General features: G+C 40.7%; 1 protein-coding gene across 1 annotated transcript in view; it reads left to right on the top strand.

Annotated features, from left to right (window-relative positions):
- Positions 1 to 19,278, top strand: part of LOC109910686 (dynein axonemal heavy chain 9-like) — a 419,178-nt gene that overhangs the window by 55,237 nt on the left and 344,663 nt on the right. The window contains exons 11-15 of the mRNA XM_048611128.1: positions 391 to 459; positions 8,418 to 8,544; positions 13,163 to 13,418; positions 16,316 to 16,557; positions 18,922 to 19,057. Of these exons, the coding sequence (XP_048467085.1) occupies positions 391 to 459; positions 8,418 to 8,544; positions 13,163 to 13,418; positions 16,316 to 16,557; positions 18,922 to 19,057 (830 nt within the window). The remainder of the gene's footprint in view (positions 1 to 390; positions 460 to 8,417; positions 8,545 to 13,162; positions 13,419 to 16,315; positions 16,558 to 18,921; positions 19,058 to 19,278) is intronic.

Genomic DNA, 19,278 nt, shown 5'->3' with positions numbered 1-19,278 from the left:
CAGCTTTCCTGCTCCTCTAATGCTGCTAGGCCTGCTGTGTTCATCCAGCTCTACACCTTGTTATCTCAGATTCTCCAGCATCTGCAGTTCCTACTATCTCGCCCCATCTCTCTCCTGGTGACCAGCTGAATCAGAATAAAGTTGTTAGGGCGTTATTCTCTTATTGATGCTTCTATGAAAAATGGGCTTGCAAAGGTACCTGCATTTAATCTACCTTGGCCCCTGGTTTGGAAATATATAGAAACAAGTGAATGGCACTGGTTTGCATATTTATACATCCCTTCAAACCTTTTCAGGGTCCTCTTGCATATGTTATTATTGAATCTGGACACACAAGGGAAAAATTGGCTACATTCCAAATGTTGTAAACATGTAAATGAATTTCTGCAGGTGCATGGACTCGTCTGAAGGCAAACAAATGATTCGGAAATATGAGGAGATGATAGAACTTTTGGATATGTAAGTAATAGTCTTTGTTTAGTATTACGTAGCTCTCTAAAAACATGCCTTCATGCATTGAAACAATTTTATAACATGTAAGCTATGAAGATTTATTGAACTAGATGAATTGCTTATAGTTATGTTGCAATTGGATGACTTGGATAGTTGACCCAATTCTATGCAATTATGCTTTGTAACCAGAGTTTGTGAGACTGATAATTATCCAGGAGTTTATCAAAATGACAACATCTTTTGACTGTTATACTTACAACAAAAGTTTCTTTTCTGAGGCATCTTTATTTTATTGTGTGATACTTTCTATTGGAAGTATTGTTGTAATGCAGTTGGTAGCATCCCTGCCTTTGAGCCTGAAGCTCTGGGTTCAAGACCTACTCAAGGACTTGATGACCAAGGAAGGTGTGCAGCCAAACAGACTGAGTATCAAACGGAGTAAATTCTTCCAACGTCTGCTCATGGCAGGCTGTAAGAGTGGGAGCCATGTCATGGAATAAATGTTGGAGCCTCTACAATTATAATTCACCGTTCCAGACTGCAACATGCATGTACAAAAATGCATGTTTCCACAGCAACACAGAGTCTGAGTGAACTATGACACACCACCACCTCCACTTTGGTGCAAGTCTATGATGAGAAACACAGGAAAAATTGCCCCATAATTTCTACCTTATTTAAACATGATGCAATTATGCATTTCCTAAGCATGGCATTGGTTATGGAGATCCTGGAGGATTGGGTACTGTCATTGGACTAGTAATCCTGAGACCCAGGCTAATGCTTTGGAGACACAAGTGAAAATTCCTCCATAGCAGATTATTGTAAAAAAAACTATCTAGTTCTCTAATGTCCTTGAGGGAATGAAATCTGCCATCCACTTGTTAATCCAGACCCATAGCAAAGTGATTGACTCTTTATTTTCTGTCTTTATTTTCTGTGCTTCAAGATGGCACTGGAAAGTGGCGACATTGTACAACACTTTTCACTGTAATTGTAACAAAATACATGTGGCAATAATAATAAATCAAATCAAATCAAGCCCTCTGAAATGTTTCTGCAAACCTCTCAATTCCAGAGCAATTAGGATTGAACAACAAATGTTGGCCTTTGCAGCAACACCCACAGCCCATGAAAGAATAAAAAACAATCTCAGAGAGATCAATATGGTAAACTGATAACAAATGTCTTAGTCTCTCACCTAGTTGAATTGTTTCTAATCTGTCATGTGTAATTTCTCTGGGAGTATGATTACAACATTCAGCTTTGACTTGATTTGCTTTCTGATCTTGACACTATTCAATTAGCAGTGATTAAAGAAATGGATATGGTCTATTGTGCTTAGCAATTTAATAGCCTCAACTCCATACTGAGTGTTCAGCCACTTTATACACTGGCAAAGAATAGTTTTTGAGCCAGCCAGAGGAGACATGTCGGGGAATGCTGTTGTATACAGAAGATCATATCGGCAGAAAAGCTGTTTAGAGCGACAGTTGTATGTTTAAAAAAAAAGTTATAAATTCTCTCGGTCTAGGGATTAAGCAACAGGGTGAAAGGGATTCCAAGGAGAACAGTGGAGGCAAAAATTATGGGTCGATTTAAGAAACAAATAAGATCCATGACAGCAATTCTTCATACTTTTCTAGTTTGAGGAGTTTTCCTCATCTTTACCTTTCTTGGAATGATCCCTTATGTTGAAGATTTAGAAAACTTGAATCCAGAAATAATTTGGAATCTGCCAAAATTCTACCAGCTGTGGCCTGACTTATATTCCAGGCTGCATGCAAGGGCTGATTTCTTTGTAATGGCTGTACTTCTATTTTGTGAACATTAGGTGGCTCTCTAAAACCACAGTACTTTCTCTCCCCCTTCCTCCAATATTCGATACACAGGTTTTTTTATTGAACTTTTTCTTTATTTTCCAACTGGGTATTTTCTTGGTATTCTGCAGTGCCGGTGGTGTGAAAATGATCAATGTTTTGGTGGCAAATCACGCATTCAGAACTATGACTTCCAATCACTTTTGTATCATCTCTTTACAGAATGCTACGAGCACATTTTCCAGCAACTAGCCGTGAGCTATGATAGTTCGGACTGAGTTATTTCTGGATTTTAAAAAAATAACATTAGGACGCTTAACCACAAGTGTGTGAATGAGATAGCATTGTAGATATAAATATTTATTGATAAATATCTATTGTATTTACGGTCTCAATGCAGGGTGAGAAAATCATGTTGAGAGTTGTTCGGTTTAGCTCAAAACATTTCCAGATGACTGGAATTTCCCAAACACAGATCTTTAGATGGGAGACATTATCATGCATGTGGTAAAACCTGGTACTAAGTCATAAATAACTAAAAGTCTGCTATGCATTAAAAGTATTTGCCTAATTTGAAAGATTCTAGTCAATTACATTATACATGCCTAAAAAGCATCCATCCACACACAATCTTGGATTTGCTTGATGCATAACAGTATCTTTATGTTCACTTCAGTTGGTTACTACAAATGCGTTCTGTGTTCAGATATGTTTTTTGAAAGAGATAATAGTTGATCTCTTTGACCAAAAAATCCAATTTTAAATTGTTTTCAGAAGAGGTTATGTTTTGATTTTAATTTTTTCAGTGCAGTTTTAAACCTGAATTCTACTCCATGGTCTGTATTTTCTCCTTACTGATTCAGGCTTGCTGTTCATGTTCAACATTTGTTGTTTTTATTTCAGTTTCAACTATTTGGCTTATTTTAAAATCAGAGCCCTTTAACATCAGTGCACTCTATCTTTCTCTCTGCACTTCCACGTATTTTAGATTTTATTTTCCAAAATGAATATTTCTACAGGGCAGCATTTTTGCTGTTGCTGTGATGGTGGGTGGGAGCACAAATCCCTGATCCCTTTTTTATCATGGAAATATATGAAAAAAGCAGGAAGAAAATAGCTGGTGCACCCACAAGGCTCACTCCACTGCCCATCACTGTCAACGCAACCAGCAACCTCATTGCATCTCCACATAAAATATCAGGCCCATTACAAGGGCAAAAAAGCCTCTAGGAAATCCTTCTCTGACTCACAGAAGCAATCAAATGCATTCCAGAAAAAGTATCTGTGATACATATCCTAGATAAATTGCAGGGAGGTGGAGGTGAAGGTGAAGGGGAGATCGGTCGATAGAGGTGGTGGTTAAGTGTTTAGTGTCTTGACTGGTAATCCAGTGCCCCAGGTTAATATTCTATGGACATGGGCTTGAATCCCAATGTGGCAGATGGTGAAATTTGAACTCAATAAAAACATCTGGAATTAAAAAAAAAACTAGTCTCCTGGTAACCATGTAACTACTGTCGATTGTTATAAATATCCTTCTCGTTCACTAATAGGGAAGGAAATCTGTCATCCTTGCCTGTTCTGGCCAACATGACAGTCCAGATCTACAGCAATGAGATTGACTTTTAACTGTTGGTGATGCCCACATTTTATGAACAAACTGTGATATTGGCCAAGTTGGGAACTCATTCATCTTTCTTTTCAGTGTGTACAGTGTATTAATACTCACTACACGAGGCAGCAATTTTTTCCAAACTTCAGCAAGTCTTCTGTGACAAGATTTTCTTCTGCTTAATGGCCTTATGCTTACAATTCTATAGGGTGCACACAAGCCTGGCATTGATGCCATAACTATGTGTAATTGAGCCCCATGCAGAAAAAAAAATTGCCATTTGTGAAGACCTTCTGTACATGCGCACACAATCTATTCCATAACCAACCCAAAATCTGCCCTTTAATACCACAGGAACTCAATCATTGTCAGAAGTTTATTGTATGACACCTATTCAGAGTCTTGTTTTGACAATCAAAGAATATAGTCTTATGAGGGCTATTGACTTCTCAAAAATTAAATCAGTTTTGTTAGATATGATCTGTTTCCGGATATACTAATATCATTGCCTGGGTTTATCTTGCTCATGATTAATCCCATTCTGGTAACGTTTTCCCTTCCCCAGATTATCTGTGGGTAGTCTTTTCTTTTCATCTCCATGTTCCTGTGTGCTAGATCACCCACACTGTACAGATGCTGGTTATATTTTCAGCTGCTTTCCACTCCAGACTAAAATCATCATTTATTGGACAGTGCCTTTATGATTCAGAGACTAGGCCAATCTACTGTGAAGAACTGAAGAAGTACCACCAGTGACATCTTTGCAGGATCCAAGAAAACACTCCCAACAGCAGCATCCTCTCCCAAGCTAACTCTCCCAGTGTCAAAATGCTAATTATTAAAGCCAGCTCGGCCAAACTGGAAATGTCATTTATATACCTGACACCATAACTCCTCCAAAGTAACTCTTCTGCTTGGAAAACCAAAACCGAGCCCTCCGGACTCAATATTGAGTTCAATAATTTTAGGGCCTAAACTCTCCCATGTCCCAGCCCCCCACCCCACACACCAGGCCTTGTTACTACATAGCCTGCCACTACACACCCCCTGTTGTTAGTCACTAACAGTCCCCATTAACAACTACTCACCCTCCCAGCCTGATCGCTAGCAACTCCTTTGTCTGTCCAACTGTCTTTTTCTCTCTTTGGGCTCAATCCTATCGTTTACTCCCTACCCCACTCACCTCCCTATTTGCTGCATATAAACTGATGTTTTCCCAGCCACCATCAGTTCTGAGGAAGGGTCACCGGATCCGAAACGTTAACTATGTTTTCTCCATCACAGATGCTGCCAGACCTGCTGAGCTTTTCCAGCAACTTTGTTTTTGCTTCTGCTTGGAACTCAGTCATGGCAGAAGGCTCTGAGGGAGACAACAGCTTTTGGGATGATTTCACGGTATTCTTGAAGAGGTCAAACACCTCTGTTGGTTCATGGGAAACCCAGACTTGCAATTGATAGAAATGAAGATGGTTCATTCATGAAAGAGCCAGACATATCTTGAGACTTGGTTGGGAATGTGCTGAGGTAGAATAGAGGAGTCAGAGAGAGTGCACAAACCTCTCAACTGTTAATGTACCTGAACCTTTAATTGCCATCTGTTCAACATGTGGCAGAGTCTGCAGGTCATACTTTGAGCTTATAAGCCATCTCAAAACTCATTGAATCAGAGTGAAACGAAGGTCATCCTTGATAATGAGAGACTGTCAAAGAGGAGAGAGGACTTTCAGCCATTAACTTTGGCTGTGAGTTTTAAACCGAAGGACAGGATCTTATGGGGGCTTGAGATTCGGGGTCTTTGTTGAGATTTGTGGCAGAATATGTAGGTGTGACCTTATAGAGGTTTATAAAATCATGAGGGGCATAGATAAGGTGAATAGCGAAGGTCTTTTCCCCAGGGTAGGAGAGTCCAAATCAGAAGGGCATAGATTTAAGGTTAAAGGGGAAAGAATTAAAAGGGACCTGAGGGGCAGCTTTTTCATGCAGAGGGTGGTGTGTATATGGAGAGAGCTGCCAGAGGAAGTGTTAGAGGTGAGAGAACCATTACAACATTTAAAGACATTTGGACAGGAGCATGGATAGGAAAAGTATGGAGGGCTAAGGGCCAAATGCAGGCAAATGGGACTAGTTCAGTTTAGGAAACCAGGTCAGCATAGATGAGTTGGGTTGAAGGGTCTGTTTATGTGCAGTATGACTTTATGACTCTATGCTTGTAATTACCGGAAGTCTGGTAAGGCCCATCTCAAATGTCGGGAACAACTTGCTGCATCTTTTAAGCAGGACATTGAGGCAATTTCTCACTTGGCAGTGGGGAGTTGACAGTTAAGGGGGATCTATATTGGACACCAGGCACCAACATCTTAGGAAATGTTCTATCGGCATCATTCACGTGCAATCCACTTCCACGGACATCAATGCCAGATCCTGAAAGACGCTCAGGGCACATCTGTGATCCAATTATAATATGTTTCTGCACTTCAATGTTCCCCCTCCGGCTACACCAAATACTGTCTTTGTAAAGCTGCTGTGAGGACACTGCACTGAGGGTCATACACCCAGCTCATGGACCAGGCTGCATCTCCAGGCTCCATATTAATGCCTTATTTTCTAGTGCTTGCAAATGTTGTGCAACCACATCTGTGCTGTGAATATGCAAACTCCAGAGATTAAAACTGCTACATTGACAAGGACATACTGATCCAGGCTTACCTGACCATCGTACCTCTGAGCTCAATGTTCAAGTCGTATTGTTTGGAAGAACCGCAACATCCCACATTAATTCCTTATTAAGGACTCCACAGTACAATCTGAAGGATTAATCATTCCAGCAGTTGCCAACCATTAGCTCCCTCAGTATTGGCCACAGTCAGTGCTGCCACCTTCCATGTTGATAGAAGAGTAAAGCATTCCCATGATACAACTACAGGGTTCCTAATCAGTCTCAGGAGCATGTTATTGACATTCACTGAAGAGTGAATTCACAGGCATGAATATCTATTCACATTGTTTCTGGCCCCTGTGCTCCTCCAAACTTCATTCCCTAACTATTGACTCCATTCCATTTTGTGGGTAACCAACAGAGATCAATTCTATTTGTTCACAACTTTGGTGTCACATTTCATCCGTAGCTGAATCTCTGATCGCCTATGTGTGCATTCACGAGAACCCACAATTTCAGCCTCCACATCATTACTTAACTTTGTCCCATCTCAGCTTATCTGCTGCTGAAACCTGTATCTCTGCCTTTGTTTCCTCTCATCTTAAACTCTTCCAGCACACTCCAAGCTGGGTGTCAACATTTGGCCTTCATAAGCCTCCCCTGTCTGTGTCATCCATCTTCTTTCCCTCTCCCTCCTCTGCTTGCTGATCTACACTGGGTTTCTGGTTAAAAACCAACTTGATTTTAAAATATCCATCCTTGTTTATAAATTGATTCATAACTTGCTGCACCCTATTTCTATATTCTCTTCCAACTCCACAACCATTATAGATATCTATGTTTCTCTAAATCTGGCCTCCAGCACATCCCCAGTTACAATGGCTCCACTGTTGGTGGATGTATCTTCAACTGCCTAGTGTCTTCAGTACCCTAAGCTCTGAAATTCCTTCCGTATAGCTTTCTGTCTCTCTACCTCACTTTCCTCCTTTAAGAAACTTTAAGTTACTTCTTTGATCAGGCTTTTGGTCATCTGATGTAGCTTTGTTATATTTTGTTTTACAATATGTTCTGGCAGTACCTTGGGATGCTTTAATACATTAAAGGCACTATTTAAGTACACGTTGGTGTTGTTACTGTACCAGAAATCTTGTTTGGATATCTAATTTAGATTTTAATATTTAATTTATTTGACACACCCTAAAAAGATGATTTGATGCTCCATTAGACCAAAGAAGAAAGTCTTATATTTATGTGGTACTTTAATGCTTTGGCAGTGTGGTCACCATTGCAATAGAAAAAATGCAACAATCAGTTTGCTCACAGCAAGCTCTTCTAAACAGCAGTGGGTAGATAATCTGTTTTTGTGGTGTAGCTTGTGTGTTAAATGCTGGGCAGGACTCCAGTTAGAACTCTCTGGCTGTTCTTTGGATAAAGTTGTGGGATCTTTTGCATCCACCTGAGATCAGAGTATACATCTGCAATTAGTGTCTTGTCTCACAGACAGCAGGTACAGTGTTGTGATGCTCCCTCAGTGCTGTACTTGTGTGTCAGCTTTGACTTTTGTGCTAAGCTCCTGGAGTGAGACTTGACACGTACACACAACGACTCAGAGGTGAGACGGCCACTGAGCCACAGCTAATAAATGTCTGAACTATAAGTCATGCAGGTGGCAGTGTTATTGAACATCTATTGTCTGCTTATTTAACATGGCTGAGTAAAATAGTACAATTAGCTGTTAAAACTAGTTCACTAATTTTCAATGTTTCTTGAGATATTTGTACTAATGCTGAATCTGTTGAATAGATGCCAGCTTAAGAAATTTATCTTCCCACATGTGCTTGCTCTCATGTTGAAATCTCTTGAATTTTTTTTTAAGGTATGAAGAAAATCTGTACTTAAAATGGTCTGACACAGTTGCTGAAAAGTCTCAATATAATCTCACTCAACCTCTCCTCAAACGAGATCCAGAAACAAAACTGATCTCAGTGAATTTTGATCCTCAGGTAAATTAAATTTATGTAGAGCGTGTCACTTGTTGCATTTGGGTGCAGCTGTTGCCAAATATTTTCCAATGTTTTTTTTAATTTATGTGTGTAGAATTCTCAACCAATAATGCAGCTGCAGCAGTATTCTGATGTACAATGTTTTATAGGAAATGCTGGTTGGAAACAATAAGGTGGTGCAGTGAATAAACACTGTAAATTTAGTGAGTCCGAATCTAGATCAAATAAACAGCCAAAAATCTCTTCTCGTTGCTGCAGATCTTGTACAAAACAAAATGTGCAAATTTTAATCTCAGTTTCCATTGCATAAGGACCCACATCACCACACTGCTGACTTGCAATCTGGAGGCAATTTTACTAAGCATAATATGAGGATGGTGGTAGCACACTGGATCTTTGGGAGTTTCTAAGTTTTTTTTGTGTTCAGACAACTTTAGGGGTGAGAGAAGCTGCACTGTCAACTTGACTTGAGCTATATCAAGCCTGTATTGACTATTGTTTGTAGATTTCCTCTGTTTTGGGACATTCATAAAGCAACGTCATATATTAGGGAAGGGAGGGCTATTGTTCCTCCTCGACATTGATTGTTGTGCAGTTATTGCTCTTGTTTAAACTTGTGTTTTAGTTATGAATCCAATCTGACATTAGGTAATTGGAAGAGTGAAGGTCACAGAAAGTAAAACAGTCAGTTCAACAATCTGCCTGTATGCCTATACTATGATCTGACAAATCTCCAGATTCTTAAGGGATCCAATTCAAAATAATAACATTTATAATAATGGAAATTTTAAGAAAAGATTAACCTGGCTTCACAAAACAGCCTCAGTCTTAGTGGGATGGACTCTAATTGTTTCTATTATCATCCCTACCCTGGTCATATAGGACTAACAGTCTATCAAGCAACACTGTAGAATCATTGGTAGCTGTAAGTGTACTACAGATAACCCAACCCTTCGCTGAATCTCAAGACTATATTTGATCTTTAAAATTACTTATCTTAAAACATCTTTTTCTTATTTTTACTCAAGAAGGCTAACAACATTATTCACTCCAAATATTGGACTCGAAATGTAAACTCTGTTTCTCTCATTACAGATGCTCCAGATCTGCTGAGTTGTTCCATGCTTTGTTTTTATAACTTTATTCGCTCTGTGTTTATCAGTGGAAGTTTGTGAGTGTCCTAGGTCTGGAGTTGGTTCGCCTTTTGAAGCAGTGGGCTGGATTTGTGAGTCACAACTGATGAATAGATCATGTCTTAATATATCACAGTTGAGTGGTGCAGAATCATGATTAAATATTACACCCTACACTCAATCCATTTTCTCACTATTTGGATTTATGCTATTTATGTTCTTTGAGTATGTCATTCTACTTCTCCAAACTCCTCATTCTCCAACATTCCTCCCTGCCCACTTTCTCAAGTTTCCCTCCTCCTCATTGCTCTTACTTTCCTTTCTTATTTCCCTCTCCAATTCATCTGTGTATCTAGGGACATAAATAAGACCAGAAGAGATGTGAATAGACCTTTTGGCCCACTGGCCTGACTCCCCCATTCAACAAGATCAAAGTTGATTTCATTGTGGTTTTAAAAACACTTTCTTTTCCTGGAACTCCTTTGTCAGTCAAACATTAGTCTAACTCACCTTTGAATATTTTCCATAACCCAACTTCCACTTCTCTCTGTGGAAGAGAATTTCATCAACGAACAACCTTGTCTGTCGTTAAACTGTGCCCCTTGTTCTAGACGCCCCTTGTTCTAGACACCCCTTCAAGAGGAATGATCATCTTAGTACCTACCCTGCCAAGTCCCCTCAGAATCTCATATATTTCAACAAGATGATCGCTCATTTTTGTCAAAGGAGACCATTGCACCAACAAGTGGGTCAGTTTGCAGCAGCTTAAGAGCATGAGTGGAGACTTTAGTAGGGACAGTGTTGGTCTCAAGCAGCAATGGGGGCTTCAGTATATCTGACCTTAGGATATAGATAAGTTGGTGACACTTGCACATGTACAAAGATAAGCAGCAGACGCATCCATCAAGGCCTGCATCTAAGCTGAATGGGGACAGATGTGGACAGATGTTATCTCTGACCCTGTGCTTCCGGCGGGGACAAAGGCTTTTTTTATTTTTGTGACCACTTGTTACACTGTGCTGGAGGATTCACTGAAGGGAAACTCCTATACTCTCCAGATAGTATTGAGGGATTGGACATCATGGGTTGCGAGGGGATGTTTTAAGTTTCTCTTCCTTCCTAATCAGAAAGAGGCTGAGCTGTAATGATCACTTCAAGCTCCCAACAATGATACTAAGACCTGAAAAGTTCACCACTGAATTCACAAGTTTAAACCTAGGTTCTGCTATTCTGCAACGCATTGCTGCACTGTACCACCCTCTTGACAGTTTTTCATATCCATATGGGTTGATAGTTTGTGTCAGTGTAGGAGAGGGTAAATGTGACTCTGATCTGACAGCTTCATGAGAGGACTGACAATGTAAAATACAACTGCAATAATCTGCATGGAATTATGAGCAGCCTTCATCTCCAATATACTTCAGCACCAGAAGTCATGTCAGACTAATGTGAAATTCGTATCATTTTGCATTGATTTAAAACTATGCTGCCTTCATCAAGTTTTGGTTTTGATTTTTATTGTCATGTGTACTCAAGTGCGAAAGTACATGAGTACGGTGAAAAGGGTATAATGTCACCACACAAGGCTCCATCTTAGCTACAGAATCTTAAGAACAAGGTAGAAAGAAAGAACAAAGTTAAGAGTTAAACATTTCAGTAATTATAGTATAGTGTAAAACATATGAAGTAAGGTTAAAAGTTACACATTGCAGACCTTCTTAGTTTTAAGTAGAAAATAAAGAAATAAAGCTGTTCCTGTTGCAAACACAATTCTCCAGGATAGACAAACAGGAGTTTGGAATAACCCAGCAAGCCAGGCGGTTGTGGTGGAAAGTGAGGACGAGGGGGATCTTTTATTATGTTTCAAGGGGGGAGTAGTTAAGAACTGTAGAGTGGGGAATGGAGGAGGCACGGTGGAGGGCTATCTGGATGACAGAGGGGGGAAGAGAGCGTTGTTTGAAAAAGGCGGACATCCAGGATGCTTGGGAGTGGAACGTCTCCTTGTCAGAGCAGATATGACAGAGAAGGAGAAATGGCGAAAGTGGGATAGAGTTTTTGCTGGATACAGGGTGGGAGGAGGTGTAGTCTAGGTAGCTACGTGAGTCTGTGGGTTTATAGCAAATGTTGGTCCATAAACTGTCGCCAGAAATTTCCACTCCCATGCATCCCAGACTCTGATGAGGCAACGTTCTGCTCCCAAGCATCCCAGATCCATTTCTGGCATCCCTGCATCCTACAAAATCTCCATCCCGTTTTTCCAATTCCTCCATCTCCATCGCATCTGCTCTGACAAAGAGACGTTCCACTCCCAAGCATCCCTTTTTAAAACGACGTTCCTTTTCCCCCCTCAGTCATCCAGACAGCCCTCCACCGCGCCTCCTCAATTCCCTGCTCCACAGCTCTTAACCCCCCCCCCCCCTCCCCCCAAAACAATAATGAAGATAGGGTCCCCCTTGTCCTCACTTTCCACCCCGCTAGCTTCCGCATCCAATGTATCATCCTCAAACACTTCTGCCAACTGAATTAGACCCCAGCACCCGGAACACCTTCCACTCCCCACCCCTCTCTGTCTTCCGCAAGGACCATTCCCTTCGCTACTCCTTAGTTCGCGCCACACTCCCCACCAACCACTCCAACCCACCTGGTACCTTCCCCTGTAACCATAAAAGATGCAACACACCACCTTCCTTACCTCCATTGAAGGCCCTAAACAGCCTTTCCAAGTGAGACAGAGCTTCACCTGCATCTCCTCCAACCCAGTCTATTGCATCCGGTGCTCCCACTGTGGTCTTCTTTATGTCCATGAGACCAAACATAGACTAGGTGAGTGTTTTGCTGAGCATCTTTGCCTGCCCTATAACGGTCAACATAACTTCCCGGTCACCGCCCATTTCCACTCCCTGCCCAACTCCCCCATCGATATGTCCGTCCGTAGCCTCCTCCAGTGTCACAGCGACTTGGAACGCAAATTTGAAGGACAACACCTTATCTTCCCCCGGGCACCCGACAGCCCCGAGGACTCAACATTGAGTTCTCCAAATTCAAATAACCTTCCCATGCATCCCCCGCCTCCACTTCCAGCCCCAACTCCTCCCTTCTATCCCATCTTCTGACCCTCCCTTCCAGCCACCAACCAGATTCGTCTCTCCTGTTCACCAACCAGGTCATATGTATCACCAGTGTCCACCTATCACTGCCATTCCACCTCGATCCCTCACCTCCCACCTTTATCTGCAGTTCCCCCTACCCCAACATCTAGCCCTGAAGAAGGGTAATACCCAAAATGTTGATTGCTCCTTTCCTCCAGAGGCTGCCTTGCTTGCTGTGTTCTTCTAGCCTCCTGTTTGTCTCCCTTGATTCCAGCATTTGCAGTTTTTTTTTGTCTCTAAACAATTGTCCAGGGAGAGGCCTAACTGGGGGAAAAAAATGTTACCAGTCAGGTGCATTACCTTTCTGTTCCAACTTGGCTGTTCTATAATTTACAGCTGGTTTCTGTCTTACGAGAAGTTAAATACTTAGAGGCACGTCGCACTGTAAACGTTCCTGACACTGCTGCTGAGATCTACGCCATGAAAGAATCATACCGAAAATATGTAGCCACATTGGAGCTGACAGCAAACTGGTACAACAAGGTCCGAGCATCTGTCTTAGGGGTGGAATTTCCCCTCATAGAGAAACAGGTGAAACAAATTGACTCCAAACTAAAGGAGGCAGAAGAGTCTCTGAACTGGAAGAACGAAGGTAATAAATTAACTTATGCCCATCTTCAAATGTACCATAGGCATCATCGAAGGCGCCATGTCATGGACAAATCCCAAATTTTGCTGAACTGTTGCATAATTTGTAGAAAAATGGATAAGTTGACAGTACAAGTAGAAATTAAAGAATATGACTTCATAGTGACTATGAGGATGTAATTACAAAGTGACCAAGGCTGGGAACTCTGTATTCAAGGATATTCAATGTTCTAGAAGAATAGGTGAAAAGGAGATGGGATAGCTTTGTTCATAAAGGAGGGTATTGGTGATGTAGTAAGTAGCAATATAGGTGCAAAAGATCAAACTGTGGAATTGGTTTGGGTCAAAATAAGGAAAAGCAAAGGAAAGAAAGTCATTGGATGGACCCTCAAAGAATTGCTTCACTGTAGGACACAGTATAAATTAACAAATAAAAGGTGTGTCAGAAGGTGGCTTCAATTGTCATAATCTTCATATTGATTGCAAACATTGCTTCTCAGCGGAATATTTTGCAGAACCGACCCAGAACCAGGCTATTTTAGATCTAATAATAAGTTAGGCTTAAAAAAGATCTCATAGTTAAGGTTCCTCTGGGGTTGGTAATCTCACTGTGGTATAATTTAAAATTCAGTTTGAGGAAGAGCAACTTGGGTCTCAACTCAGTGTGTTCAACTTCGTTCAGTGCAATTACAGAGGGATGAAGAAAGAGTTTTCTAAAGTGGGCTGGGAAAATAGATCTAGGGGAATATCAGTCGATGACTTGTTGGAAACATTTAAACAGATATTTCCTAACACCCAACAAAAATTGATTGAGTTGTAAAGGAGGACTCAGTGAGAAGGATGAACCACACATGGTTAATGAAGGTGGCTAAGGAGAGTAACCAATCAAAAACTGAACTGTAGGCCAGATGAATGGGAACCAGCAGAGCATAACTGGAAAAGCTTGGTTGGATAGCTATAACTGGTGGAGTGCCAGTGTTATTTACTGCATGATTTAATGAATTAGAAGAGGGGGCAGGGTATAACGCATCTAAATTTGCTATTGATGCCAAAGCAGGAGGGAGACCCATGTTGTGATGAGAACAAAAGGAATCTGCAAGGGGATACAAATAGGTTGAGTGAGTGGCAAAATTTTGGCAGATGGTGCCGAATGTAGGAAAGTGTGATATTAGGTACTTTAGTAGGAAGAATCAAAAGGGCAGAATATTATTTAAATGGAGAGAGACTCCAAAAAAAGTACAACCAGGGGGATTTGAGTGTTCTATGTCTGAAAGACAAAAAGTCAGCATGCAAATACAGCAAGTAATTAAGGCAAATGCAATATTGGCCTTCATTACCAGGAGTTGGAGTTTAAAACAGGGAAGTCTTCTTGTCCAGGCTGTTGATGAGCTCACACCTGGAATGGTCCGAAAAGTTTCAGTTCCCATATCTCTAAAAAGATATACTGGCATTGGAGGGATCTCAGAAGAGATTCACTGGGCTGATTCCTGAGATGAAAGGATTGACTTCTCAAGAGCAGCTAAACCATTTTGGCCTTTATTCATTAGATATTTTGATGAATCAGGGCTGATCTTAATGAAACACAAAAGGTTCTGAGGGGACTTGACAGGGTAAGTGTTGAGAATATTTTAACACAAATGGGGGAATCTCAACCTGGTGGTCTTGGTCACAAGCAACACTCATTTCAAAATCAGTTGCGAAGCGATTTCTTCTCTGAGAAGGTAGTGAATGTTTGGAGTTCTCTACCCCAGAAAGTTGAGAAAGCTAGATCACTGAAAATATTTGAAGTAGATTTTTCAAATATTGAGGAGTTGACAGCTATGAGGAGCTGGCCTGAAAGAAGAGTTGAGGCCTGGAACAGATCAGCCATGATCTTGTTGAATGGTGGGACAGGCTTGAGGGACTGAATGGCCTACTGTTTTTGTCTGTTATATTCCTATGGGGTGGCACAATGGCTCAGTGGTTAACACTGATGCCTCACAGCGTCAGGAACCCGGGTTTGATTCCAGCATCAGGCAATTGTCTGTATGGAGTTTGCGCATTCTCCCCATATCTGCATGGGTTTCCTCTGGGTGCTCCAGAATCCCGACACAGTCCAAAGATGTGCAGGTTAGGTGGATTAGCCAGGGGAAATGCAGGGTTATGGGGGTAAGGTGGGAGGAGTGAGATGCTATTTGGAGGGTCGGTGTGGACTCAATGGACCGAATGGCCTGCTTTTCACCCTGTGGGGATTTGGGGATTTAGTGATTCTACGAATGTTCTGTTATCCTGGAAAAGATGGTACTTTTTGAAATGTGTTGGAAATTTCAAAGCTTGTTCCATTTTCAATGCCATTGGGGAAGGAAGGGTTGAGACTTTTAAGAAGTGCTAATGTCTGCCAGGGAAGAGAATTTCTAAGAGTGAATGGGAAACTGATAGAAAGCTGAGCTTTACAGGGATGTTCTAGTATTTGATTATGGGAGGGGGAGCTATTTAGGGAAAGACTTGAATCTTGTCATTCTGCAGTTTCTTGCATATCATTTGAACCCTAGTCATAAAGTTTCTGCTAATCTGTTGAAAAGTTGATTACCTTGCATTTCTTCTGGGAGCCAACTTTTCCTATCAAAACCTCTAATACAGATGTTTTGTTCCATCAGACTACTGAGATAGCATTCCCTTAAGATTAATAACCATTTCAGTAAAATTGATCAGAAACTGACCAGAGTTTGACTGTGGCATGTTGAGACTTAACAATGAATAATAGTAATGAATTAAAAAAAACCTTAGCTTGCTAATTATTATTCCACACCACTAATAGGTGAAAATCGAGATGGATTGAGCCTTATCATCGAACAAACCTAATAAATAAGAATACATCAGCAATCCATTCTGCTTAACACATTCTTGTTCATATTTTGTAAGGGGTCTGGGATTACATCCAAGCAGTCCGAGATATGGTTCATGACTTGGAGAGCCGAGTGCAAAAAGCAAAAGACAATATCTCTGCAATACTGAATATTATGAAGACATGGGTATCTCCCCTGTTCGAGAGGAAGGAAGGGAAAAAGGATGCCCTTCTCAATCTGGATGACAAGAACGAAAGACTTGAAAAGCGCTACAGTGTAATTCAACAAACTGGTGAAAAGATCCACTCATTGGTGAAGGTACAGTAAGATCAGATCTCTAGCCCAATTTAACAGAATGGGCGATAAAGTCTTTCAAATGGAGCTTGTGGACTATTTAATCTTAGTTTATGCGCTGTGAATATTTTAATAGACCTCCTCTCAACGTTCATTATAGAATATGTCAAATAATGTCAAGTAAATGCTTATAAGTAAGATGTTAGAACCCCATTATTCATTTTGAATATTCTGAGCACTAAGTTATATTTAAGTAAGACACTGTACAGAGCCAATGGAAGCTGTTTATTTCATGGTTCATTCTGAATTCCTGGAACTACAAGTTGTATTACGACTGCTCGGTAACACCTTCATACAATGAGACGTGGTCCAGAAACAATTGAAACTTGAATTGAATTGAAATTAAAAACAAAGAAATAGTATCTGGTATATTTAAGTTATCAGTTTTGGATGCTGTCAATTTTTCATCCCAACCATTTTAATTAGGTTTCTCTTCAAATACTAACTTTCTCCTCACAGCTGTACTTGAAAATTTCTCCAAAATTCACTTCAGGGTCATCTTGAAGAGAGATATTGGCAAAATACTGTTCATCCAGTAAGTGGCTGAAAGTTTGTAGGGAGCTGAAGAAAGAGGAGAGTCCAGAGAAAAGATAGCGGTGATAAAATAGAGAAAAGTGGTACCAAGGAATTACAGCTAGCAGCCTAACTCTTTCTCTTAATAGGGCACCTTCCACTTATTTCCTAGATGTGCTAATGAAACATTCTGGTCTGACCCATCTTTACCTACTTCAAAATGGACCTACAGTTTGTTTATTTCTAAATTTTGTTTTGTTGGTTCTTCTAGATCTGTAGAATTTAGGAGCTGATTGGCAAAAGCCATGATAAAGCTACCACCCTTAGGTGTGCACAGTGAAGCCTACTTTCCAAGAACAAATTTACAAAAAAAGCAGTGCTTACTTCTGCTGGCAAATTTGCCACCGGAGTCCTATTCCTGAGGTTAACCATCTGACTAAATTCCGTGTAATTAACTGAAAATGAAAGATCGTTCCTAATGCCAGCATGGACTGTTTCCGAACAATTGAAACGGTACCTAATGGAAAGAAATCTTGCATGGAATTCTGAACAGAAACTGGCCACTTGACCTACTGTTGGTGCTTATGCACTGTACCAGCCTCATTTCGCATGAGTTCATCTCACCGTGTCAACATATCATTTGAGCCTTTTCTCACCCCTGTGCATATCTAAGAGCTTAAATCTGCCTAAAACATTTTCTTTGGTCATTCCACGTGGTAGAGTATTTCACATTCTGGCCATCTGACACACTGGATCTCTGCACATTTCACTGCTCAGTCATGTTCATTTATTCATTAGTACTTGATAATCTAATAATAACTACAGACATTTTTTGGCCTGCAATTTTAGATCTGTTTTTGTTATGTTTAGACTTTCAGGAATTACAAAATTCAATGGACAATTAAGAATTATGTATCTTTTTGAAGGATGTTGGAATTGCTGGTTAGGCCATGATTAAGTACCTTTTTCACCCAATTACACTTGAAACTGTAATGGTTAGCCATCTTCCTGGTTTATTCCAGTCTCTGATGTGTAAATGCACCCACAGTGCTGTTACAAAGGAGTTCCAGGACTTTTACACCGTGACAGTAAAGGATACATTGATAAAGTCCTCAGTCAGGCTGGTGAATGTTTTGGAGGGGAACTTGCAGGTGGCACTGTTTCCATGTATCTGCCGCCCTTGTGGTTGCATGTTTGGAAGGTCCTGTTAAAGGAACTGCACTGAAGAGTCTCCAGGTTTCCTCCTTCTCCCGGGTGGTCCATTGCTGCAGGATTAGAGTTTGTTTTCTGACTGCTAGCTGAACCCTGCGTTGAGGCCGAAGTAGGCAGCACGGGCAGGACTGTTTTAAACATGCAGACCAAGCTTCTCATGGGGGAAAACAGCCAGCAGGACTGTGGAAGAAGACAGGGTGCTCCACAGAACAAGGCGAGCCTTGTTTAAAGGAGAGCAAGGTGTTTAGAAATGCCTTAGCAGTTTTAACACTGGGATGTTGACTAAGATGGGACTTAACAAAAGGATTCAGAAGTGAGTGAAGTCCCTCAGAGCCTGATTCTTCTGGAATCTCAGCTTCTCCTTTCATATTGAGTTGGTTGTTCTCTGCGATGAAAGTATCTTCTCAGCATGACCACATTACATCCAGCGTTACATCCAACAATCACACTGGATTTGGATGTGAATAATGCAATATGCTTTGTTTTCATTTCATTGTTAGATTATGGCTTTAGGAATATATCAAGTTGTGATAACAGATTTATTCATGTCAAACACGGAATATTTTGATTTGCCTTTTAAAATAATACTTTTATAATCATCAGGAAAATCTGCGTCTGTTTGAAGCAGATGAAGCTTCGAGTGACTGGAAGGCATACGTTGACTACATTGATGAAATGGTCATTGACGGCTTCTTCAATGCAATTGAATCCTCTCTGAATTACTTTGCAGATAATACTGGTAAGAATTATCTATTTAATTTCAAAAGTCTGTCTTAATCATGAATATATAGTGACCCACAGTAAAGAATGATCAATTTATTTGGTTTTTAAAAGCATTTCCTCATCTTTTTAGAGAGATAGTAGGAGCTGCCGATGCTGGAGAATCTGAGATAACAAGATGTAGACCTGGATGAACACAGCAGGCCAAGCAGCATCAGGAAAGCTGACGTTTCGGGTCGA

Source organism: Rhincodon typus, chromosome 23, assembly GCF_021869965.1.
Source record: "Rhincodon typus isolate 14 chromosome 23, sRhiTyp1.1, whole genome shotgun sequence".
NCBI classification, from domain to species: domain Eukaryota; kingdom Metazoa; phylum Chordata; class Chondrichthyes; order Orectolobiformes; family Rhincodontidae; genus Rhincodon; species Rhincodon typus.
The sequence above is the reverse complement of the archived record's forward strand: the minus strand, read 5'-3'. Positions and strand labels throughout refer to the sequence as shown.